This window comes from Antrostomus carolinensis, unplaced genomic scaffold, assembly GCF_000700745.2.
Source record: "Antrostomus carolinensis isolate BGI_N321 unplaced genomic scaffold, ASM70074v2 scaffold14329, whole genome shotgun sequence".
NCBI lineage: Eukaryota > Metazoa > Chordata > Aves > Caprimulgiformes > Caprimulgidae > Antrostomus > Antrostomus carolinensis.
Genome location: NW_010339355.1, coordinates 28385 through 55217, shown reverse-complemented (window position 1 = coordinate 55217; position 26833 = coordinate 28385). Strand labels below are relative to the sequence as shown.

The following is a 26833-nucleotide window of genomic DNA, read 5'->3' as shown; positions in this document are numbered from 1 at the left end:
CCAAGCTCAGGAAAAGGAGGACTGATAAAAAGCAGAATGGTTAAACTGGAGCCAAGAACTTACTGTGGATTTTTCAGGTGATGCAGGAACATCAAATGTTTCATTAATGTGGTTATCGAGTTCTTGCTGTGAGTGTGAATGATGAATTTGGTTCCAACTGTTCTTTTTAAATTGTTTGGGTGGTAACGCAGGAGGCTGCCCATCTATAGGAGTCTCTTGAGATCTAAACACCAAAATAGAAGTAGGAAACGGGATGATCATGAGGTATTGACAGCTCTTTCAGGGCTCCAAATAGATGGAAAATGATAGAGGAAACTCAAGAGTTTGAAAGCTGACTATCTGTACACATTTTTAGAACCTCAGAAACGTACTGTGGTGGAATATATTGGAAGTGTATGTTTAGAGATGTTACTGCTTTTTTCCTTTACAAGCAATTGTACACAGAACCAGTCAGTTCATCCTTTATACAATTTTTTTTTTTAAATAGTTTTAGCACTCTTAACCCACTTTATATTGATATATTATAAAATTTAATGTATTTATACTCTGTACTCTTGCTAAAAAATATTTCTAAAATAGATATGTCAATGTTTTGCTCAGTAAGAAAATCAATTAGTTTGTATCTTAAATTAATGCCTTCAGTTTAAACCTCAAAAACAGATACAAGCAGGATAACAAAGTCCTCCCACACTAGTTATTGGCTTTTTATCTAAAAATAGAAGGAGTACAAGTTGAAGACAACTGAACAGTCCCCCTACATTTACTTGAAAAGCCCACTGGAGATGAATGTGTTACATTTTAATTTTTCAATTTAAAAGTATATGCATACGTTTCAAGAGACCTTTGATTTTTTTCTCTCTCCTCTTGAACATATAGCCCTTTGAAACATGAGCAGCTTTGAAACATTTGTAAAAATGGAATTAATTGCATGCATTTTTAGTTGAATTATAACACCATTAACTGAAGATTAAATAGCAGAAAGTTCTATTCTGTTTTAGATCTGCAAGCACTCTACTGTAGATTAATAAAAATGCTTGGTGTGTTTATGTATAAAATGGTTAATTTCCTTTATTAGGCCTTTTGGAATAAAAGCTGAACTGTATAATTTGTCTTACATAAATATGATTCACCTTTCATTATATGGCTTTATATTTAAGAATTAAGAACATTCTGAGAGGCCCAAAAGGACAGTTAGCACATAGTTCCCATTAACTGAGTTTGAATGCTAGTTTCCAAATAGCAACGAGGACACATGCCTTCCTCTCCATGAACCACATTAAAAGGTATTATTAAGTAACTTAATGACTTGTGACAACAGCCCACTGATACTAGTGGCAACTCCAAAAACCACCAAGAATGAAGTTACAGGTTACAGTTAAACCTAAAGAGAAAGCTACCACCAAAAATGGGTGCCTCTTCTTTCTGTCGCCCACGGCTCCTTCCTTGAAGCACGCGGGTGCTCCTCCCTTGGCTGAGGCAGCTTACCAAGCAAGCAAAAATACACTGACTTTTTGGACAAGCTTCAATAGCTCTCTACTGGCTCAACAAGGTGAACTGGTTCATCACTGGGTCAGCCACTGCACGGGGAGGGAAGTACACGCCCAGGAGCCAGAAATAGGACACTGCTCCTTTCGTTATCAGCAAGCTGTAGTGGTAACTCATAACATCCCTCTAAGAAGAATGGGTAACCACCTGAGTGGTCCTACTCTGTTTCACTGATCTAGCCACAGAAAACTGCCAGCAAGGTAAGGCTCTCATTATAAGATGGCATAACATTTCAAGTTGCTGCAAGTTAGAAAAGTTAAGGCACACATCAAATTCCATATTGTATAATTTTTTCTGTGTAATTAAAGGTAGATCCCAGATACATATTTTCAAATAATAACAAAAAAATCAGATCACAATTGTCTACAGTGATTTCACTGGATGAATCTCTTTCAAAAAGCGTGAAAATTGAATGGGAAATAAAACATTTCACCCTGAAAAACCACAGGTTTTCCATTTCAGTTTTAAAAAAATTAGTCACTTTGCTTAGAAAAACAAAATATTGATAAAATTTGTCAATCCATAAAAGCAGTATACTTGAAAAGATCCTAACAATATTTTTTCTGTACATTTTTGCTTAATTTCAACTTTAAGAAAATATTTTTTCATGCAGTCTTAAAAGAAAGAGTACTAATTATTCAGTATCTGATGTCTGAAGAATCCCACATTAAAAACACACTAGGAAATAAAAGTATTTCTTAACACTTCTGAATGCAAGCAACAGTAAAAAAAAGCATGTCATCCTTATATTTTATTTTTCAGGATAATCAGCTTTTCTAAATTCATTTTTGTGGAGAAAGATAAAACTATTATGATGACCAACAATGAATTTTCAAGGTAGCTATAAATTCTTCAGACATCGACTTACAAAAGGTCACCCAGAGCTTTCTAGCTGCCTATGCATCTATTCATTCAAGTCTGGCCAGCACAGATTATTCAGGGTTTTAAGTGAAGGGCAACATACGTACGTATTTTCCTGCAAACAATTACTCCTGAGAGTTTTATATTGAATAAAAAAGGAACAGAAAACATGAGACATAAACCAGTTCCAATAAAAATAAAAGATGAGCACTTATGTTTGACTAGATGTCTGTATATATATGTCAACAAAGACAAATAAATTCCTACCTAACATAGAAACTTACAGAAAAGATTTGAAAAGTTACTTAAATAAGCATTTTAGAAGCAGCAATATAAGTACTGTAACATATTAGCATAATGAATTGTGAGAACTAACAATCAAGCCTTGGGCAAAAACTTCATTGCTTTATATTTACTCAGTCAGCTTTGAATTTCCTTATGAATGCTTAGACAATGGCAGTGAAAGCAGCCTATTTTGCAGGCAAAGCAGCTCTCTGTTACTGCACTCAGCAATTTACATAATAATAAGATAACACACAAACCCTGGCACTGACGAGCTTTGGGTGTTTTTGTTACAGATATCCGGTCTGATCTTTTAATATATTAAGAAAAAGTTCATACACACTCCCATAAATTTATTAAACTAAACACAAATCACGCGCTTTTGGAATTTAAGATTATAATTACCTCAGGAAAATACAAGTAGAAATCTCTCAATTTAGTTTTGAATAGCACATGCAGATGAAGAAAAAAAATGTGGAATAAAAGTTGTAATAGCTAAGCTATTACATCCTTCTAAACTGCACTGAAACTCTTAATTTCTTTTGCTATGTTGACTCTAAACTCAGAGAGAACACTAAACCTACTGCCTGTCAGGTTAGCCCCTCTGACTTTCTTACATATGTAAATTTGATCAATAAATAAAAATTCACAACAAATTAGCAGATGGACTACTCAAATCTTTTCACTCAGAAAAGTCTTATTGTTTAAGAAATAGTTTTTTTGGACTGTAAACCAATCTCATTTTAAATTATATAGCTAATATGAACTTCATGACTACTACTTGCTTTCATAAATCTCCAATCTTGAATCAATAACATCACCCAAAACTTTCAGAAGACCCTAATAGAGTTCATGTGTTTTTGACAGTCAACATCCTCATTCTTAAAAATATTTTATGTTAGATATCTCTACTGGGAGATTAAATTCCACTTTTAAGTTTACAATAAGGGAAAAAAAAACAAAACAAAACCCAAAACTTAGTGATGGAAGGGTGATAGTTTTTCTGCTTGGGCATGAAAATTGCAAAATCATGAAAAAGGACAGCCATAATTGCATAACTAATTTACAAAACCACTTCTCTTTTTAAGACTCATTTCTATGGTGACTTGCACAAGAAATCAGGTATTAAATAAACAAATCCCAAGGACACTCAGGAACATCTTTTACAACTTAGAGTAAATGAATAAAAGACAATATTTAAGAATCATGCTCACTTCACTGCACCACTTTACCATTCTCGTAACAGACTTCAATTGGAAGTCTTGGAACAGAAGGAACCTGACCCTGTGTGGCCTTTGTACAGCAAAACTCTAATAATTAGAAAAAAGATTCACAAGTGTACCAGTTTTGAGACTCCCTTGTCATGTGAATAGGTTAAAAAAGCACACCAAAAAAAGGAGATTTTATATTATTAGGTCAAATTACCATTTTATAACTCTGAAAGCTAAATAACTAGGTGACAGTCAAATTAAAACTATTGTATCCTATCATTAAAAGTGTCTTGTGTTATTTTACAAAACTTAAAAAATTTTGTATTCTCTTTCCTCCTCCAAAGTTGTGCACAGTTGTTAAAATGCAGGTACAGTCCAAGTAAGGTTTTAAGATTGTGTTCAAATACCTTCCCAGAGTAATTTTTCCTGACACACACAATTTGTTTATAGACGTGCAATTATGTATGTGCTATTTTATAGTTCTCAAATGGTTTTGAAACCATTTACACAATTTCCTCGCTAACAGAGATTATATAAAATTATGACAGCAAATTTAGCATTACACATGTAGCTACATACATATAACAAGGTATACTGGCAGTGTTAACAAGGTGTATATTGTGACTCATTTTTCCCCAATTAATTTGTGCTCTGGCCACAAGTTATTGAGTATTTCATATCTTTGAATAACTCAACTTTTTTTGTTTGTCATGCTTCTGGACTTAACACATAATAATAGCATAAAAAACTTATACTATTAAGAATATTCAGCATAACAGAAAAAAGTCTGATAGTGCTATCTTAAAAAAAATAAAGATATACTCTATAACAACATACAAAACATACTAGGAACCTCAGAACGCTGGAGTGCTAAAAAGGTATTTTGGCTAAGAAATTTGTAAAGCTCACTCATATTTCTGTGCCCTGGTAAAAAGGGCAAAAAGCAAAATTTCCAAACTCATGGGAATGAAAAACTTTGATCACAAAACAACATAGTTCAGTTCTACCAAAAAAATAACTTTCACTTCCACATCCAGGCACTGATGGTGACATTAGAGCAAGTCCACATTTTGGGTGGGTGGGTGAGGAAGGTACCGCAATCCTGCACCAGGAACATGTCAGACATAGGTCTTTACTTCTGTATCATTTGATTTTCAGTAAGACCTATACTAATACTCCCTAAACAACAGCTACCTTTTTATTAGATTTTTGGGCTCGCCCTGACCCAAACATTTAACAATAAATTCTTAATGATGAAGATTTCTAAAATCTTTAGAAGCCCTGCATGCTACCATACAGTGATGGCTAACAGAACTTACGGTGATGATTCCAGTATGATGCTATTAGCCTGGGTGGAAGATGGAGACCTGTGATTTACAAATACTTCACTTGGGGAAGTGTGAACTATGTGGTCCACTAAATGTCCAACTGATGAAGGTCGTAACCGGGCTCCCTCTTGAGTGAAGGCAGAGTTGCGACTGAGAGGGAAAGCATAGGAGTGCAATGTGAAAAGAATATTATAATTAATCTACATTTCTTACACCATTACAAAGGAATGTTAAAATAATTACTTCCTCTCAGTGCAAGCATATGTTCATACACATACTTCTATTAAACAATTTAAGGTTACAAAATAAAGGAAACAATTATGTTGTCAGATCAGCATGCTAAATTTAATAATTTTCTTTTTAAAAGTGTTCAAAAATTATTTTCATAAACACTAAATGGCGCTTTCTTTTTTTAATTAAAGAAGACTGAAAGCATTATGGTCCAATGAACAGGCTACTTGACTGACCTGACAGTTCAGTCAATGAGAAGAAAAATGAATCCCCAAGAAGAAAAATCTTGGCTCTGTTCATGGCAGAAATTAAAATGGATTCATTAAGATGAATATTTTATCCCCTGCATCTTCTCCTAGAAGAATCATAAGCTTTGCACTGAGATTCTTATCTTTTGTTACCCAAAATTTTCCCCTTTGAAAACTAATATAGTGACATAGGCATGTTTCTTAACCCATGCATGATTAAGTTATGTTATGCTATGAGCATCATTATTACACAATTTTAACAATAATTTTTAAATGCTATAGGTATTTACAACAACAGTCTTTTGAATAATATGCTGTAGTGCCAAATAATCTTAACAACTTTTGGTTTATGCAAGACAAAATTGGATAATACTGATTCCTAAGTCAGTTTCAGCACACTGAAAAAACTGGTTATTTTCCAAAAGAAATCAGGAATGATTTTTCACTAACTACAAACATAACACAGAAAGCTCTATCATGTGAAAAGAGTGAGCTTTGAAAAGAAAAGCAGAAAAACTGAAAGGAATAAACCTGCAAGGATTTCTGATTAAGTAATTTTCCCCAATGTTTTAAGAAGTGGCATTAACCAGAATCAATTATTTCTCAAATAGCACAGAGATTTTATAAGATTTTTTCTTCTCCAACTCAGTAATTGAGTTTGAACTGTGCTTGAGAAAACTCAAGCTGTCAAATTTAGGGTAGCGTGCTACATCTTACACTTTTTATAGGTTAAGTGAGAAGCACCTAAAATTTACCTCCAAACAGTTTCTCTTATCTGGAGTTAAATGTTCCAGTGAACCACTCAGCACAAAATTTGTGAAGTTATTTGTCTCTGTAATGCATTAATCCTTCTATTACACAAGTACACATTAGAGGTAGAGTCACTTCTAGGGAGAGAACTTTCAATGCTACTTACTGATTGGGGGTTCCAGGTGGAGACCTTGATGGTAGGCTCTGTGTTTCCAACCTATCATCAGACAGTGAGTTCCTACTCACTACTTCCCAGTCCATCCCACTCATTAATTTCCGTGCCAAGGGTTTACTGGGGGATCTAGAAGAGGAAAGTAAAATCACTAACCAAAAATTATATGAGGTAAGAACAAAATTACATAAAATTCACCACAATGAAACTGATATTCTATCATAGGAAACCTAATTATATGGAAGAAAAGACATGTAATAATGCAAAACTGTATTCACATAGGCAGCACTCAATATATTTTACTTTATTTTCTGTACTTTGTACAAGAAAGTCAGTGAAATACAGTCACAAAATACTGTTGGCTGGGAGGGAGACAGACAAGATAGAAGAAGAACCCACTAAACTTCACTAGATATTTCTGATGCCTAAAAGAGATTCTGACTCAAACAGAAGATACATTGAGAGGTCTGAACTTAAAAGTAAAAAAAAAAACAAACCCAAAACACCCAAACACACACAACAACAACAACAAAACCCAACACAAAAAAAACCAAAAAACAAACAAACAAACCAAAACCCAAAAAACCTCTAAGTAACCTCTATTCAGCCATCTTAGGAAATATAAAGCAGTGGAAACATTAGCCCAAAAAAACCCTTCCAAAAACTTTGAAGAATTGAAAATGTTGTAATCACCAACGTGGCAATGGAGCTACTGAGTTTTTTTTTCTCATCAGGGATTCCCATCAAGGTGACATGCTTTCTTCCAGAACATGTTTTGTCACCAGGCTGATGCAATCATCCTGTTTAAAATTATTTGTGGGTAACCAAACTTCATTTGGTTTTGTGCCAGAAACACGCTTCAGGTTAAAGGTCGTTATCACCAGTGTTTTTACACAAAAGGAATTGTATTTTCTACTCATTGCCCTTTCTTGATACTGAGGAAACTTTTTATTCTCATTCTGCAGTCATCCCAGGAAACACACGATCCCCTTCTGCTGTTTCTTTCACCTATTTCTTAAGCACAAATGAGACCATACTTGCAATCCCTCATGAAATATTGTATTTCCCTTTTGCACTGGAAATCAAATACATGATTTGTACTTGACCACAAATGTGGTTGCTTGTTTCTTACCATCACACTGGATGGTTCACTTTTCCTGCAACTAAACATACCCAGACTTTGCTGGTTCTTTTTTTCAAGTGAAAATTCTTTAGCAAACAAAAAAAAAACAAACCAACAATCCTTAAAGGTCTTGTGTATTTTGTGTTACCAAGTTTTTACTTTACTTCTACTACTTTGATGGTGCTATACAGTTGAAGTTTCTCCTCTATCATTATCCAGCCCTCTCTTGTTCCAGTGATACTTCAATTTCACCAGTCTCGTGCCATTATAATTTCATTCCCAATTGCCTTTATATTCAATGATTATATTTTCTCTACTCTCCAGCTTTGCACAATGAGGCGACAAGATATTATTGTATCAGCATAACTCCTTCATTTCTTTCCCCAGCTCCATACACCCATATCACAAAATAACTTCTGCGTTTGGTGTCCCTGGGACACATGGTAACTGTTCTTTATCTTCATCATTATCACCTTACTGATTTACTGGAAGTGCAGGTCCAGAAAGAAGGAACTTTGAGAAATTAAGGAACTACCCACATGCAAATTACATCCTTCTGAAAATGAGAACCTTAGTTACAAATACATTTTTGCTTCTCATGGAACTTAAAACTCAATGCAAGCCACTATCTTGAGCAGACTGTTCTCAGTATTAAAAAAAAAGTCTACAAGAGAACCCAGTCAAGCATCATATCAAATAATCTATCTTCATCTGCAGAAATAATAAGTCCTATTATTGTCAACAGTGTTTGATACTAAAGGAGTGGTGATCTGTGTGTGGAGGGTTTATTTTTGGTTTTACACCCAAAAGCTGTTCTGAACACATATTGCATGCTGCTTTGCTGCTTTAAAGACTTACTGAACAACAGCTGACAAATTTCAGACAGTTAAGTGAGATGGGCTATACTAAATACTACTGTTTCAGGTCTTATTCCATCTGGGGGGAAAAAAAAATCTAATAGTATATTGATATTTGAAAACAGGGAAAATATCAGTTATTTAATTCCTGAGGAAAAACACATCCAGTTTCTTAGTCTGCTTCACTGTATTTAACCAGTATTAATTTGATTCAAAAAGTAATTAGCTTAATATCATGTCAATTAAACCAGCATTTCAATTTCTGTAATCTGCTTTAAATGCAAGCAACTCAAACCACTTAAGATATTTTTCTTCACAAACAGAGCAAACTTGAGCAGTGCAGAACAGGTGAAATAAAAAGAAACCAGCAGAACTGAAATGCATGTCTAACCTTATCTGTTCATTATTCTTTTATTAATCAAAGCTATGATTAGCTAGGCTTTGCTGACAGCACACTTGCAGCCAGCAGATTAGCATCAAGAACCAGCTCTGCCAAGAGGTGGATTCTACTAACCAAAGAATGGGCCGAGGGAAAAATGCAGAGGCACGTAATATATCCAATGCTAAATTAGGTAAATGCAGGACTGCAGATCCAGTATTTCTGACAGACATGTGAAGGCAGCTATTGAGCCTTATTTACTTTCAGTGAAAAAAGCAACAAGTGGAATATAGGAAAGTTGGTGGTGGTTTGTTTTTTAAATATGCAACAACAATGAAAGGGCATCATCCTTGCCTGTATAAAACAAATTAAATTACAGAGATACAAAAGTATATAATGAGTGGAAAAAACAAGTTTTTCCAAAAATTGCATTTTTGACTGCTTCAAAAAAACCCCACTGCACTGCATCTTAAGTCACAGTTTGTAACTACGTTTTTGAAAACTTCCTCAATCTATGCAACAAAGGAACATAACTCTAAAATGAGAAAAGCGTCACCTTCTTCCCTATCAAAAAAATCCAGGTTAAGAAAACTCACCTTTTAGTGTGAATAGGCTGTGATCTTTCATAAATAATACATTACTGCCATGATAAACAGCTGCAGCACTTATCAGCAAAGGTTTGTTTCAATTATTTTATTAACAGCTCTAACCTCAGAGTCCCACCCACTCATGTTTGTTGCCTCCGCTTCCTGTCTTTGCAGAAATTTCAAAGAAAAAATTACCACACTGCAGCACTGAACTTATCAGTGCTGTGGCTTTTTGATACTAGTTCTCCTGCCAACACTTCTAAATCTAACAGTAAGGGGTTTTTTATTAACATTTAAGATATATTGTGAAATATTCCTGCAAATGTCTCCTGTATCACTAATTTCTTACAATATAAAATAATTTTCTCATGCCAGAGTGCAGCTGAGGAGATGGGAGCAGGGAAGTAAGCTGTAAAATACTTTTTAAATGCTTTAATAAACTCTGAAATTCTAAATTCCACATTTGTCTGCTCAAGTCTGGATGCTTCTATTACACCCCAGCACTGGGCACTGCTAGTTAACAGAGTAAACTATTTTCAGATTTAATTTTCAGACATTCCTAAAAAAGTTGGAAGAAGTCCTATCTACCTGAGTAGGGACAAAGAAAACTTTACCTGCCCCCAAAATCAAGAACAGTCTTAGAAGCTATGACACTGCATCAAATTAAAAAAAGTAATAATAATTAAAAAAAAAAAAAAGAGTAGTAGCAGGGATGAAATTACATAATGCAACTAAAAAAAGCACAACAAATTATATTAGCTCAGCTACAGTACACAAAAGCTTTCCAAGGCAGAATTTGTTTTGCATCCCACAGGAGAAGTGCTAAATTCTCACAGGAGCTGGCAAAGAAAGAGGATATTCTTTGGGAATCTTTAAAATCATTTCTGTCCTAAAAAGAAATATAACCTGGAGCCACGGCCTTGCTTTGTATTTTGACAAGGAGTACAGGGAACGCGTTTCTCAGCAACACTGGCAACTACTGCTTCAGACCAAGCGACTGAAACTATATATAAATCTGCAGATACACCACAAATGACATGCAATTTAAAGCACTCAAGGAATTATTTAATTAACCTGAATAAATGCATGGTTGAAGCAAGATTGGAAATTTGGAAACAGAGATTGCAACTCAATGATAGGGAGTCTGCAAATCCAAATGACTGAGACACCCACTCACTATCATACAACGTGCATAAACTATCTCCTCTCAGCTCCAGTGCACTCCATCAAAACTGAACAGAATTAGAATATTTTGCAAGGACTTTGAGAGAGAACAGTGCTCTTTAAGAAATCTCTCAATTCATCACTTGATCAAACTTCTTTCACTTTAAGGTCCTGGAATTAATTCTTACAGGTTTTCTTGGGTTTTGAGTATTCTGCAGCAAATAAGGCCAAGAGAACAGGTGTGATGAAGATGAAAAAAAAAAATCTAAATAACTGCAGCAACTGTTTTCTAAGTGCTGAAGTTAGTGCTGTATGAAGATACGAAGATTAAGAAAACAGCATCTGCAAAAGGTATCAAATTTATTACAGACTATCTCCTTCACAATAATAAGATTCCTTTTTCTAAAATTAATTTGAAATGCTTTTATGATTTGGAAAAAAAAATCCATTAATACTACTTCAGCTAATTTTAAAGTAAAATCCTGAGAACAAACAGCTAAGCCTACTACTTGTAGTCTGTAACTGTTTTATCCAAATAGCTGTTAAGAAACTTTATTTCCATGTCTTGTGCTCAGTGTGCAAGGGCTAGATGATCATTACTTGTGGCAACCACCATTTCTCAACTTAGAACAAACAGATCACTCAATATCTCAATATGACTAATTGTGTTATTTTCTTAAAAAGAAATGATTAAGAAGTTTCCTTTGACAATATTAGCTCAAATAAGGCAGTTTCTAGTTAGATATTGATAAAACGGAGTGCAAATCTGGATTGCTCTAGGGAAAAAAAACTGAAAAATTTTTTTCCCCCCAACTGATCTTGAATAAATCTTCTGATGTGGTAATAATAAAAGCGACAGTAATGATTTATTTTTTTATGTGTCCACTTAATTCTCAAGAAAGACCTGACTGTAACACTAGCATGCTCCTGATTTCATAGCAAGAAGCAACCAATACTTAGCAGAACTTTGAAAAGCAACTGAAACAAGCCTGCTGCTTGACAGCTTAAAAAGCTGTTCAACAACACAATGACTTTGTCCAAGAAAGACACACTGAGAAAGGGAAAGGCAGGTTGCAGGAACGAAAGTCACGTTATACCAGGAAAACCTTAAAAAGCAAAATTTATCCTCTATATGAATATAAAAAGGCTAACATTACTCGGTATTTTAACTTGAAATGTAAATGTTTAAAAGACAAAGAATTAAAGGTCATGTTCTTACATTAAGCTTCTTAAACCACGTGGGTGTTCTAGAAACGTCTTATATTTCAAGTTTTTTCACCCCTGAAAATACTAAGTCTTTAAAATGGAAAAATGCATTAATTGCACACTGATGGGAAGGACAGAGGAAGAAACAGATGCTCTGTTGAAAGGCTTTCGAGGTGTATTCACTACAACATGCCATTGACTTCAGTTCACTGATTTACACAGATATGCCTCAGACATGTATCAGTCATCAACATTACTAATCAACTCAAAAGGTGAGGATGAATGCTGCATTCCTTAAGTTAAAAGCAACAGTGGAAAATAAAATTACTGAGGACAGAAGAACCAAGTATATTATTACCAAAAAAATAACAAAAAAGATTTGATAAAACACCAGAGCAGTTCTAGCCGTGACTTTCATTTTTATCCAGAGTATATATTACAAAATACAAGAGACCCTAGCACCACTTGTTCAGTTTTGACACAAAGGGAAGAGTGCCACCTACTGAATAAGTTTCTAAAACAATAAATATACTCCTCGAAACCAAGTATCAGCTCTCCTCCACCCTACTTATTTGTTAGGAACTGCCAAGTTCAGAGCACAACAAGAAAAATAGTTTTTAACTGATTTGTAACCATCATTTAAAGAAATAAAACTCAGTTGAGTCTTCCAAGAACTAAAAAAGTTGTCCAAAGTAAAAAGCTAACCAGAGTCCCAAAGTAAAACAGAGTAAAAAATAGTTCTACAGCACACAGAATAAATTGGTCTTATAAAATCTACCTGTTGAACAAATGTGTCACAAGTACTTCTGTCCCCAAATTCTTCTAATACGGAGCTAGGTCTCTACCCTGTGCCCACCTAAAAACTCATATTATATTGCACAGGGGGAAAGAAGTCAGAGGGGAGGGGGCAGGAAATCAAGGCAGAATTTGCCAGTGCTCAAAAAACCAGTGTTTGTACGTACTTGAGAAAGGTTGCTGGGCTTGTTACTAAAAGTCTGTGAGAATAAATTTTAACTCCAGAGTTCCTTAAGGGCTAACTATCCTAAAAGACATTCCCTTTCTCAGCAAAAATGTAAGCATAAAAAAAAGCACAGAGCATGCTCCCTTCTCATAAGGATTCTTTCTGTTAATGATCAGAGCAGACTGCCAAACGGATGCAGCAGTAGTTTTACTTTTGAATACTGTATCATAATTTCTGAATGAAGAACTAAATCTATGTCTTGACTGCTGTAATCACTAAACCCCTCAGGAGTCTGAAATACAATAAAGTAATAGATTCTATGATTAACCAACTGCTCTGTGACAGAATACCTTCAGAAACAGCTCACTCCCAGTCAAATTTTTCATACTAAAATACCTCATTACAACTACAGTAATAAAGTTGTTCTCTCCACGTAAGACACTGACAGTACCTTATTCTAAAGGAAATATCTGTGTACAGTTTTAGGTTGTTATCAGGGATAAAACATACCCATTAACTCAGTATTTTAATGGAACAGTCAGAGAGACCATTCTTTGGAATAAAGACAGTACAAAGAGGGCTAGTACATGTGAAAAACTGCACAGATTGAAGGCTGTTCTGAATTTTGAAAATATATAGAGGGAAATATTAAAGAACACCTTTATTAACTTTTCTGTCATAAGATTATCCTCCATTTCTGGCTGCCCCAAAGAGACACCCTCCCATATCAAAATTAAATTCCTTAATAGGGTTAAGTCAAGTAACCAGCAACAGCTGACAACAGTTGCTGCTCTTTATTTTATATTTTTGCAAACAGAAAACAATGATCTCATAACATCTAAAAAGATACAAACAGAAGATTTACCGACCTTGTAACAAATGTAAATTGCTTACCTTGCAAATACCCTGTCTTTGTTTGCTCTTTCTTTACCATACTGTACAGACTGGACCTCTGTTCTCCCACTAGAAAACAAAGCAAAACAAAACCACACCACTAAATGCAACAAACTTAGGATAACAATTTCTTGCTTAAAATGGAATAACCTCAACAAAAAACCCTTAAATTCTATTTTCAGTCATGCTCAAGCAATTGTGCTGGCTTCAGTACAGTGTAACTTTAGAAAGCATTTGTCAGAAGTATAGGTTTTCTTTCCCATTAAAGTTTAACTGAAACAAAGACCAATTAATTTTAGGCATAACATAAAGCTTTCTCTTCTCTTCCTTTTCCTTCTTAATTCAAAGCAAGAAGAAAGTTCTGCTTGGATCTTTGGATAACACTTAACATTATAATCCTTCCTGTTATAGCCACAATCAAAAGTTACAGCATCTCTTTCATGCTCCTCCTAAACCATTCCCCGAATTGCTAATAACTTAGTTGCTACATGGTTCAGCAAAATATCATGAAGCAATTAGATGATAAGCACATCAGGATTGTATTCTTCTACACAACTTGTCAAAACCAAGATTAGATCTTAGAACTTGCTGACTTTTCATATAAGACCAGATGTCTTGTGTCAAATCACAGATCCTTTATAATATTTCATAATTTCTGTTTTATTAAAAAATACAATTTTTTTTTAGTGTCTATCACAGTTAAGAATTGGTGGCAAGATACCAGCAAAATTCCATCTTGTAGCCACTTCCCCATTTATAACTTCAGAACAAGGCACAGAGTCAGAGGATACCATGTCCTAAAAGGATACTGATACCCAATTAGCTATTTTCACATTCATATTACAGAACTAATGGATGTGTGAAGCCTGGAGAAATGGGCCAACTGCAACCTCACAAAATTCAGTGAAGTGAAATGCAAAGACCCGCACCTGGAGAGGAATAACCCCATGCACAGGCTGAGGGCCAACTGGCTGGAAAGCAGGTTTACTCAACACTGCTGAGACCACATCTGGAGTGCTGTGTCGAGTTCCAGGGTCCCCCAAGTCAAGGAAAGGGCCACAAAGACAATTAAGAGTCTGGAGCATCTGACATATGAGGAGAGGTTGAGCGAGCTGGGATTGTTGAGCCTCAGGAAGAGAAGGCTCAGGGGGATCCAATGAGTGTGTATAAATGCCTGAAGGGGAAAGTAAAAAAAATACAGCCAGACTCTTCCCAAGGGAGCCCAGAGATGGGACAAGAGGCAATGGGTACAAACTGAAATATAAGATATCCTATTTAAACAGAAGGAAAACCGCCACAACAACAAAATGCACAAAACAAACATAACTTTTTTACTGTGAAGGTGGTCAGACACTGGATCAGGTTGCTCAGTGATGATGTGGAGTCTCCATCCTTGGAGACATTTAAAACCTGATTGGATGTGGTCCCAGGCAATCTGTTGCAGTGGACCCTGTTTGAACAGGGCATCGGATTCGACAGTGTCCAGAGCAGCCTTCCAACCTCTGCCATGCTGCTCTCTTCAAACCTGCTGCCTAACAACTTCCTGGGTTATACATTTTTAACTCTGACAAGCAGTAAGCTCTCTGTATTTTCCTCTTTTCCAAAAAACTAAAATTTTCCTAATGTCCAGCTACAATCTTCAAGGTGAAGTTTATGGTTCTTGCCCCTTGTTCTACCACCTCTCATTACCAGCACAAGTTTGGCTCCATCATTTCTGAGACTTGAAGTAGCTTTAGGTTTGCTACTAAATTCCCCCTTAGCTTCCTCTTCACCAGATTAAATAAAACCAGTGACCTTAACCTCTCCTTGTGTGCCACATTACTACTATTATGCTGCCTCTAAAAAAAATCTTTCAGACTACTTGCAGAAATTCTAGCCTTTTGGCTGCTTCATTAACTTTAATGACCTTATTCATTTTTATGCCGTTTCCCTTTTCATCTTACATTAACATAAGTTGAATGTCATCATCAAACAGCTATTCTGTAATGGTAACCACAATGATTCAAATTCAAAATCTTTACAGAAATGAAAAAGCTCCCCTAAATTCACTAGAGGAACACTGAACCAAGTCTGAAACACTGTTCAGGATCACAGAATGCTGTTTCTCAAATGGGTGCTGTAAACAGTGGTCAAAAAAACAGATGGTACAAAAATCTAGCCACTGAATTACTTGGCCTCTTTATACATTTATGCAATTCACAAGTGTTATCAGAAATAGTCTGTTAATGTGTTTTCTAGCTTTTCATCATCTCCCTTTGTACGTCACAGACGCTGTTGCCATTCCAGATGGATGATTAGTAGTAGCTCCATTATTCTCTACTTCAGGCACGATTTAAACCATCGGTATTCTGCAGTACTTGCAAAGACAGCTAACTCAGTTACTGACTGAGGGGTGGTTTTTTGGGTTTTTTTGTTTGTTTGTTTTTTTAATGAAAAGCACATCATCCACTCCATTGTTAGAACAGAAATTGGGGATTATAGTTATTGCACAGTCATTCTTTTCACCTCCAAGCTTTTCCCCCATTATATTAATTTCATCCTTAAAAGTTATGGACTTAATTTTGTTCTAATTTTCCAAACTTCTGGCTTTGGTGCAGAATGTGTATGTCTTTTGTCTTCACCTACTTCCTATTTGCATGCACCTAGCTTAACTGAGCTTTGCTCGTACAAGCTTCTTTTCATTGATTTCTATTTGATCTTTATTTAGGCCTGTTTTGTTTCTGTTGCTGCACACAAGATCTGAGATCCATCAGTTTTCAAAAATACCAGGTCAAAGACTTTGAAGTTCTGAGACAACATTTTTAAGATAAACATAACCCAGCAGGTAAGCAAGCAAAGACAATCACAGACTACTGCCTCGCTAGCAACCACTAATAATACAATAATCATATTTTCAAGCTATCCTAGAAAACTACTGACAATATTTGAAACTTAGGCCAACAGGGGAGGGGAACAGTTGCAGGATTCAAAAGCTACTTGAATTATGGCACCTTTTAATATAGATTCTAAATAACTCCCTATTTTATTGATGAGTTGCGTGTTCTCTTATGCTCTTTCCCATATATTTGAAATCAGCACTTACCAGTACCGGAACTTTGAACCCAAAGTGAAATAATGTGCAAAAAAGTTCTTCTGAGGGGGGAGCGGTCTGTCCAAACGGAAGAACGTGTGATGTTCAACACAAGCTTTCCACAAATTCTTACATGCTCGGTAATTCACCATATTGAATCCCAATAATGTTTCTCTAGATTCATGCTAAAAATGACAAAAATTTATCTCAGGTTAAAATTACTTCCAGTTACTTTTGAAATTAAGATAAATACTGTTAGGCTTGGGAGGTTTTTTTTTTTCAAAAATTATGCTTTTCGAAGTGGTTCTTTAATTTTACATTAACTTTAAGTATTATAAACTCTTTTAAAATACCTCTAAGTTTTCTTTAAAGGAATTTTAAAGTTTATAGACACTTTTTCTTTTTTAAATGAGCCTGCTCACAGGTTGTGTTTACCAATATTGAAATAAGCCTAGATGGGAAGAAATAGTCCCAAAAGGTAGGACCTAAACTGCATTAGAAAATTTCTGTGATTCAAGAACTCAAAGGCAACATGCCTCCCTCTTTCAAGATTACTACAGTTAAGACAAAGCACTGTCATGCACATGCACCAGTTAGAGACTGGGAACAGTTATTGACTGATACACCCACTTCTAAACAATTAATTAGATTCCTGGTAAAGGAAAGAAGCAAAATTGCACAGCAAGCTAAACTATTCTGCCTGTTGAGGGAGCTTGATTACAACCTTTATAGTCCAGAAAATATCATCATTCTGCTTTCTCTTCACAATACTAAATCCTCCACAACATTTAGTGCACCTTAAACTATTTTCACTTAGCAGTAAACTCCTTTTCCAAGTTAAACTTTTGCTGGCCTGCTCACCTTTAGCTCTGCGGAGATACCAGGGCATAGACCTGCAACTCTTCTCTCAATATTGTATCTGGGAAGTTGCGACTAACGACTAACAACAACACTGTATTTTCAGACACATGATGAATTTAGGGTAAAGAATAAAATGGATTTAAAAAGTAAACAGCAAATTCTGAGTATCGGTGAAATTCAAGAAATTATATGCAAGAAACTAAAAGATACTTATATCTCTCTTCTTAATTTCCAAGTATTGCCAACTGTTCTCTGAATTTTCTAGACATGTTAACAGAAGTACTTAAAAATGAAAACAAGGCAACAGTAATTAATTCCATTACCTATTCAGTTAAAAAAGGCTTTATCAACAATGTAAACATACAACAACAACAACATAACCAAAATACATTATTATTCTGCAAGAAAGGAACTAAGTAAAATATGGACTGCCTCGTCTGGATCCAGTAAAGGACAAACCAGCTAAGATTTTAGTTTTCCAACAAACAGTTCTCATGAGGTAGCAAATTTAAATGCTCTGTCAGCCTTTCACACTGTTGGAAAAGAGAATGTGACAAATTATATGAGCCGATGATCATGGATCTTCATGTCACATTTAAAGCATTATAATTATGGGCTGGGAGAAAAAAAAAAAAATCCTGCTGTTTCCCACAGTTTGTATTCCAGACAATGAGCTGATCTGATTCCGATGCCACCATCTGATCACTAGATCAGGCATGAAGCATGAAGGGGGAGCTGGTAGCATGATGAGGAGCTGCAGCTAGATCAGCTTAATTGTAATGCAGAACAGCACTTTCACAGGAACTTGGTGTGTTAGAGCTTTTAAAGGTACCTTAACAATAGTTCTATTCATAGCTTTTAAGGCTTTCATTGCAGTGCAGAGAGAACTGATTCTCAAACTCTACCCTTCATCTCAATTACAGCTAAGAATCAATCTTTAAGGTAAATTAGTGTGTAACATACGGGCTCCTAAGTGCACCCAACTTTTTCCTATCCACCCTTGCAGGTTCTTTAAAACACAAATGTAAGCTGGGCACTTGAAATTAATCTTTGATGATGATTCTGGGGTGCAAGCCCTGGTTCTACCGCTGTCTGGTAGCTGGATTTAGAATAAGATTGCCCGCGTTTTCCCTGAAAACAGCAGGTTTGAATCAATGTGGGCTCAGGGTAAAACCCCAGGGCAACATTTGTTAACGTCCATGGTACTTCACTGAAAACCACATAAAATACCAGGATGGTTACACTGCAGCCTATGAGAAGGTTTTAACAGCACAAGGCTCCTGGAAGATGCTGAATGCTCTATGGTATGACAATGACATACAGGTATTTCAGGGTTTTAGGTCTGTTCGGTGTTAGAAGACTACCTGAGGGAGTCAAAGTTGGATTCTGCTGTGAAATTACTAATTGTGTCCATATTTCCTATTAGAGAGAGGAAAACAGCTTGCTACAGAGAGGTGGAAGAGTGAAGCAGCTGGAATGCAATACTGGTGACTAGAGGCTCAGGGCCCAAGAGTGGAACTACAGGTAAGTCAAATACCACCATGCAAGTTCATTTAAATCATAACCTTACAAATGTACTCCATGTGGCAGGGTACCTACAGAATCCAAGAAGAATCACTGAAGGGACAGGGCAAAGTAAAGTCTAAGTCATGTTTGTGGTTCCTTTTATTAAAAGGACAAAAAGCAAACGGAAAAAGCAGAATGGGTGTTGGTGTTGCTCTCGCATAGGACAGCTCAGCCCTTCAACATTCACCTTGGTTGGGGACATTCATTCAAATCCACCTTTACCTGATTTGAAACAGGGACTTCAGAGTGGGTCTCATTAATCAGGAGATAAACTGGGTTGAAAAACATTCTCTAGTGGGTCTCTTTCACTTTTCCTAAACAAAGAAAAATCCCAGAACAAAGCAAAAATTCCTTACTCCCACTCTGAGAGAGACAAAAAGACTTCTCCTTTATAAGCAGCAGATGCTCCAGAGACTCAAGATGTTCCACAAATAGTGGACAAAAGTCCTGTGGCAGCTTAAATGCAACACAGATTGTGCCAACAGCATCTGCTCTTCACGCAAAAACCAAATGGCAGAAACTTCAACAAGATTATGCAACAATTAACTAGGCATCTAATGAATGCCATGTTACTTAAGATCAAGTATGTACTTGGGCAGATCAGCCCATAGATCGCCTTGTGATTCATACATCACCTTGTGATTCATACATCACCTTGTGACTCTACCACAAGTTCTTTCTAAAAGTCAGTGAGAAGAAAAAATTAAAAGCTCAAATTTCACGTACATAATCTATAATTAAAAAATGAGTAAATAAATAAAATCAACAAACATCATTTTGGCCACACACTAAAATCAGGTCTTAGTCATGGCCAAATATTGATACTGTTTTGTTACAGACTCAAGCAATTTTTCAGTGGATATGTCATCTCTAGAAGAGGAAAAGAACACACTGAACAGCTTATTTGACTGTCAAAGAATCGAGACCATTAAAGTATGCTGGACAGCATTAAGAGTTTGATGCTGACTGTTGACATTACAACAGCCAAGGGTGCAACTAACTAAAAACAAAGAAGCTTAGGGAAACATCTAGAAAAATGAAACTACTGAATTATTCTTAAACAGCTTCAAAGCATGTAAGGGAAGCAGCATATGGAACAGGCAGAATAAACAAAAATAGGGTGAAAAAACCTGCCATTGAAGTTATGGCTCAGAGGTCTTCTAATATTGCATGAAGAAGTCATACATGTAACATTCTCATTCTTTTTCCCCCACAAAATCATAAAGAAACAATGGAAAGGAAATATACTCCAGTGAATGCGTGCTCCAGCTATGCAATTGCCAGAATGCACAACCAGCTTCCATTCCAGATTGTATTATGCTACCAGTGGAAAATGACTTTGACATTAAACTGCTTCATCTGACTTCCTTTAAGTGATTTATTTAAACACAGATATAATCTATTAAACATAGGCAAATAATTTTTTACTTATGTTGATGCCTCTAAGCAATGCCAACTCAGGGAATAAATTTAAGACGTGATTAAAAGATAAGGCACTTGCACTTTTGAGGACAGCTGCAACTAAGAGCTCTCAACACTCATTAGCAGTGTTTGAAAAACTATCTGTTTAGGACTACTTAAAAGCATATGATGCCCAATTTGGAAAAGAAAAAAAAATCCAGCAACAAAACACTGGAAAATTCCTCTCCCAAGTCCACTAATTTAACCTTCACCTCAGCTTTGCATCAGGATAAACACAGTTACTCAGCTGTACAATTTGCTATATATTTACACCCTTTGAAACACTTCATCAGCATACCATGAATGTATTTGCACTGCCATACCGTAAATCAGTGCTTTTAAATATACACTCAAAGCACCAGACCAGAGATATTTTAAACACCAAATGTGCAATCACTGAGTCACTTCACCTAGTTTCTGCTGCCTAAACAGAGTCATTTAGACTCCCTTTATTGTTAATGGAAGTGAAAGCACAAGTAAGCATATGCCACCAGAGAGCAACTTAATCCATCCTAAAATGTACTTCTAATTCCTCCATGGTGTTTCATTGCATGTGTCTTGCTACTATAGAGGAAGTCTAATGATAAGCTTTGGTTAGCTAATTATCATGAAACAGAAAATATGTTCTTTTAACCTAACTGAAGCTGAACATAAGTGAGATGAATCCTATCCTACGAGTCTACTCAGGGAAAGTAGCTCTGGAAATAGCAATTTTCATATTAAGTTTGATTAAAAAATTAGTTAAAGTACGTCTTCTTTGGAAGCCAAATTTAAGCTTTGATCTTAAGATATTCATGACTTGAAATGAATGAAAATTAAGTTCCTGCCATCAGTTTTCATCTGATACATAGAGTTTAAAGAAAAACAGTACGAAGCTTTTTAATTTGTTGGCTTGGATAAGATGTCTCAGAAGAGAAGTTACATTAGTTACACATACTACATTCTGGTGCAAGTAACGATATGCAGAGTATTAAAAAGCAACAGAAAAAACAAGATGAGAAAGCTATTTATATTACTTTCAACTATATGCAGAATATTTTTTTCCTGCAGAAAACAGTCAAGTACAGTAAGTACTTAATCCAATTTTATATCTAGGTTATCTCAGTCTTCAAGGTCCTGAACTCTGTTACTACAGCCTTTTCTTCAAGTTCTGATTTAGAAAGCAACTGCAGTTCTTAACTTCTGAATTCTCATCTCAGATCTACATACATCATTCCTGCAACTGTAATGGAAGTTACACACACTGGTATCAGGACAAAATTTGACCTCTGGGCTGTCAGAGATCAGTTTGCCTTTGAGAACTAGCCTATAGCACCTGTAGGGTACTAAGAAATACCTGTGTCACCACAACAAAATATTCCCCCCACCTCTTTTGTATCATTACCATTTTTCTGCTCACATTGACAGATGCACCTGTTTATTTCATGTAATAGTCAAAGTCAATTTCTTTCTACACATAATTACTCCAAAATCCTCTAAATCCTCTTATTCTACTTCTGAACTGATAGCTACTTACACTGCTCCAAGCACATGGGTTACACTTCTGTTAACTAATACACAATAAAGTGTCTGCATGTGGGGAGGTAGTTCCATTTGTGAAAACCACAAACTCCTGGGCCTCATTTTAAAGGACCTTCTTGACTCCTGTTTTCAGTACCAGTCACCAGCCATTGCCCTGATCTGACATAACAGGTGTCTCCTCCTTATATTTTTCTTGTTTAACTACACTGTCTCTAGACCTGGAATAGTCCTATAGTACTCAGGATGCATTTCTGCCTAGAATCCATCTTTTTTATCTAGTCAGTAACTCTGCATTTCAGGTCTTCAAATCCTTTCAGCTATAAGAACTGCACAAAACCTTTTAACTAATCTGAGTTAATCACATAGTAATATTTTTAATTAATTCCTCCATCCTTCCCCAGTGGTATGTCTGTGATGGGTTTAGACTCTAATCTCTTGGAGGTATGGAACAATCCATTTCTTGCTGAATTAAATGCACAGTGGTCCTGTGGTGTTTCATAGGGTAGCAAACACACACCACAAGAAGTGAAACATACTCTTCACAGAAAGCTTCAACTTTTCCCCAGCAAATTTAAAAGCAGATATAAAAAAATTACCATATATAATTTAAAACTGCAAAGACATTATTATATCTTCTGTTTAAATATAAGTAATAAATTCTTATTAAACTTCCATTACTGAATCTGAATAATACAAATCAGCATATTTTAATGAAACATTTACTTACAAGCACATTTACAACCAAAGCAGCATTAAGCACTACCTTTAATTTTAATTTGGTTTCTTCCGAAATTTAAATTCAATATTGATTTATTTTCAAGCTTTTCAACATTTGTGTTATATAAGCAAGTTACACTTCCTGCATACAAATGTAAAACTAAACTTATCTTAAATATAAGGCAAATCAAATTTTAAAAAGTCTTCTAAAGCATTTTAATTCCCATTTCAGAACTGAAATAGCCAGAATATTGGTGAAACTGGACTTTTAATTGCAGATAAAGGCAAGAATTAACATAATATCAGTCAGTATAATGCAGACATGCAGTATAGAGAAATTTCATTGTTCCTACTTTTTGAGATGAAATTTAAGACATTACTCACCAATTCTTTCCTAAGTTGAATAAAAAACTGTTTGCACTTAAAAGAAATTTTTACAATCTTCAACCTAAATGAAAAATAAAATCACAATATTTAAACACTTAGTATACTGAATCATGGTTAAGGGCTTAAATACACCTACTGAAAACACACTTTCTAGAGAAAACAGATTTCATTTCATTTCCATGAAATTTCCATAGACAAAAAACAAGATCAAAGATTATATAAAATAGCTTGTATAATTTGAAGTTTATGAGTCATATATTTAAGTTATCTATCAAATTCACTTGTTTTCATTCTAAACCTAGGGCAGTTGCTAATTTAAGTATCTTTCCCAGTTCCAAAGTCCAAAGAGCTGTTCTATCCCCAGGTCATTCCAACCAGATGTTCTCTTTTTCTGAGACTGCTTTCATTATCCCTTAGACTATGAAACAAATACTTTGAACTTCACCTGATTCTTTAAATACATTCTTTCTCTATATTCTTACATGTCTTTAGATATAACCAGAACTTGTTTTACTAAAATAAGCTAAGTCGAGATATAAGCACAGAGATAAGGACTTGCGATCTTGCTATTTACAAAGTTACAAACAAACAAAAAATCATCATACTATGAGGAGGAAAAAATATTTAAAATATCACATGCCAGTAAAAAAAAAAAACAACCAAAACCAACAAAACAGCCTACAGATCTTTTTGTCTTCCAGATTTTCTATAAACATATAAGATGCTGACAGTAATTCCAGACAATGTGGGATGGTCACTGCAGTGCCAGCTATGCTAAATGTGAAAAGACAGGCCATATTTCTATCACAATCTAATTGCATACTTTTCCAAAGAAATGCAGTATTAGGACAGTGCACATCCTTTATTAAATACACAAGAGTGTTATTTTGGTCAAGATTAAAATCAAGGTTACTATTGTAACAAGAAAAAATATAGTAATTTCTGTGACTTGAAAAGGAACAACTGATACCATAGTGTAGACGGTGGAACACAATGCAAATGCTACCTCACTCAAAGGAGATTTCACTGACAACTGTCATGAAACTCAAAGTAAAAGAGAATCTCAATCACATAGTAAAGTTGTGGGAAATTGCACAGCAAACTCTTCAGGGGTTACATACAACCAACCTTTTTACACAACAGGTTTATACAGAGCACCCTTTGTAATCTTAACTGTCATCTCTGATGGTCCCTGTACTTCAAGTCACTATATTGGGTTGGTAAAGCTACAAAAGGGAAAAAAAAAAACAACAACCCAAACTGCAAAAAAACCCCACCACAAAACAAAACAAAAAACCATGTCAGTGAAGATAGTGCTACAATTTTTGAGATAAACTTATTAATGAAGAATATACAGGGATCTCAACAGTGACTGGAATTACTACTTGTATATTAATCACCTTGTTGAATAAAAACCCCTCTAGACTAGGAAGGATGAGAAGCAAAACATTAACAGACAACTAAGTTGGATATCTCTATATAGAAATTATCATCTTAACTAAATCAAATGGAGACATTTTTCTCCACAGGATTTTTCAAAGCAGGAACCTAACTTGGATGTCTTAATTTGTTGAGAGAGCTTCTGTCTCCAATAACATAAAGGAAGTCTGTGAATATTAGCCTTTAAATATAAATCTTTATAAATCTATAAATTATATAAATCTTTTCCCATTTCTTTTTTCTTTCATAGCTTTCCCATTAGTCACCAAAAAAGTAGCACCTATAACTTTGTATTGTATTTTTTTTTTTTACTTCTTAATAAATTGTTGCTATTGAAGTTAAGTTTCTCGAGGATTAGAAACTATAAGAGGGCTACAACTTGTCTACCAAAATAACATTATTTCATCAGCAATGCAGGAATTTTCTTAGCACCTCCTGTGACAAACAGTTGCTTAAGAATAATTAGAGATGGGTCCTAAATTTGCTGGATGGGATAGACACTAGTGATTATAGCAGTCTGACTGTGGAAAAAACAAAAAAGTTTTATTAGCCTATTTAGGCTGCAGTTAACCAGAAGTATGTTGTGATTAGTTTTCTAAAATTTTGGGGTACAGGGCAATTAAAATAGTATTTTACTATATACCTCTTCTAAAAAATGAACTGCACACACTCTACAACATACCAGATTTGCTTAGCGTGCCAACAGCACACCTGAAAATAAATCAAAATTTTTCAATCTATAAAAACATTCTACTACCTTTTACTCTTTTATCCCCTTTTCTGCTAAAGGAATTGCTGCCTTTGGTGATTTACAGACTCAAGGAGAATGATAAGGATGAAAGCTATACACATTGGTTTTTAACCTCCCCCCACAATTTAGGCAGAGTGAGGTCAGATGCCTTTTAAGCCTGAAATAATTTGTAACAGATTCAAAACTATAACATGAGCCAATAAGGTCTAACTCAGCCCATAAGAGGCCCCATTCAGGTACACAGAAATGACTCAGCAAAGCTGAATCTCAGTTATTTTTTAAAAATACAGCAGATAAGACAGAGTTCATATGCACTGCTAATACCCTGCTAGTCATTAAATAAGAATATCCATATTCTGCCAAAGCAGAAGGCATGTCTGCCTCTGTTTCCTTTCTCTGTCAGAAATGGTGCATACCCAACTAAGAGAGTAAGAACAGGCAGGCATCAATAATATTTTCCTGGTATGATTTTCCATTCTCTAGTCACCTCAGACATCCTAAATCATAAGATATATCTTTTAAAATTAAGAGTTATTTATAAGTCCTAGTCTAAAGTGAGGACTGTACTCAAACATGTGGTAGAAGTCTCATTATATCAAGCCCTGATTCTCACTAAGGACTTTACTACCCCAGCCCTTGCCTGAAGGGTGATACAGCGGGACACAAGCAATCCAGCAAATTTCTTGACTAAGACTTCTTTGACACAGGTTCTGGACTGGTCAGCTAGTGAAGATGCTCTTGGTCACACAACTCACAAACAAGGAAGGACTGTCTATGTTTAGTAGTCAAAGAAACTTGGCTCCAGCAGCTGTGAGATGGTGAAGCTAAAGATCCTCAGGGACCTGAGGAGGGATGCAGCAGACTAAACAACCCTGGAGAGGTCAGGAGAAGAAACTCCAGCTTGCTCAGAGATCTGGTAGGCAAAATCCCTTGAAAGCTGCCTTTTGAGGCACAGGAACTGAGGATGGGTGGCAAATATAAAAGGACAATCTTCTCAATCCAGAACAATTCTGATGTGCTAGAACACATGCAAGCATGGGAGAAGGCCAACTTGGATGAACCTGGAACTGCTGACTGAGCTCAAACACAAAAGGAAGTGACAGGATGTGGAAGCAGGATCAGATGACCAAGGAGGAACACAGAAGTACTGCCTAGGCATTAAGAGATAAAACTAGGAAAGCCAAAGTACAACCATAGTTGCAACAGGCAACGGATGTAAAAGGCAACAAAGCTTTCCAGGGGTACCTTGACTGCAAAAGA

General features: G+C 35.5%; 1 protein-coding gene across 1 annotated transcript in view; it reads right to left on the bottom strand.

Moving 5' to 3' along the window:
• Positions 1-26833, bottom strand: part of PTPN4 (protein tyrosine phosphatase non-receptor type 4) — a 67075-nt gene that overhangs the window by 17405 nt on the left and 22837 nt on the right. Inside the window, exons 10-15 of the mRNA XM_010175820.2 lie at positions 23380-23443; positions 16882-17054; positions 13800-13868; positions 6623-6757; positions 5219-5377; positions 64-223 (exon numbers count right to left, since the gene is read on the bottom strand). Coding sequence (XP_010174122.1) covers positions 64-223; positions 5219-5377; positions 6623-6757; positions 13800-13868; positions 16882-17054; positions 23380-23443 — 760 coding nt within the window. The remainder of the gene's footprint in view (positions 1-63; positions 224-5218; positions 5378-6622; positions 6758-13799; positions 13869-16881; positions 17055-23379; positions 23444-26833) is intronic.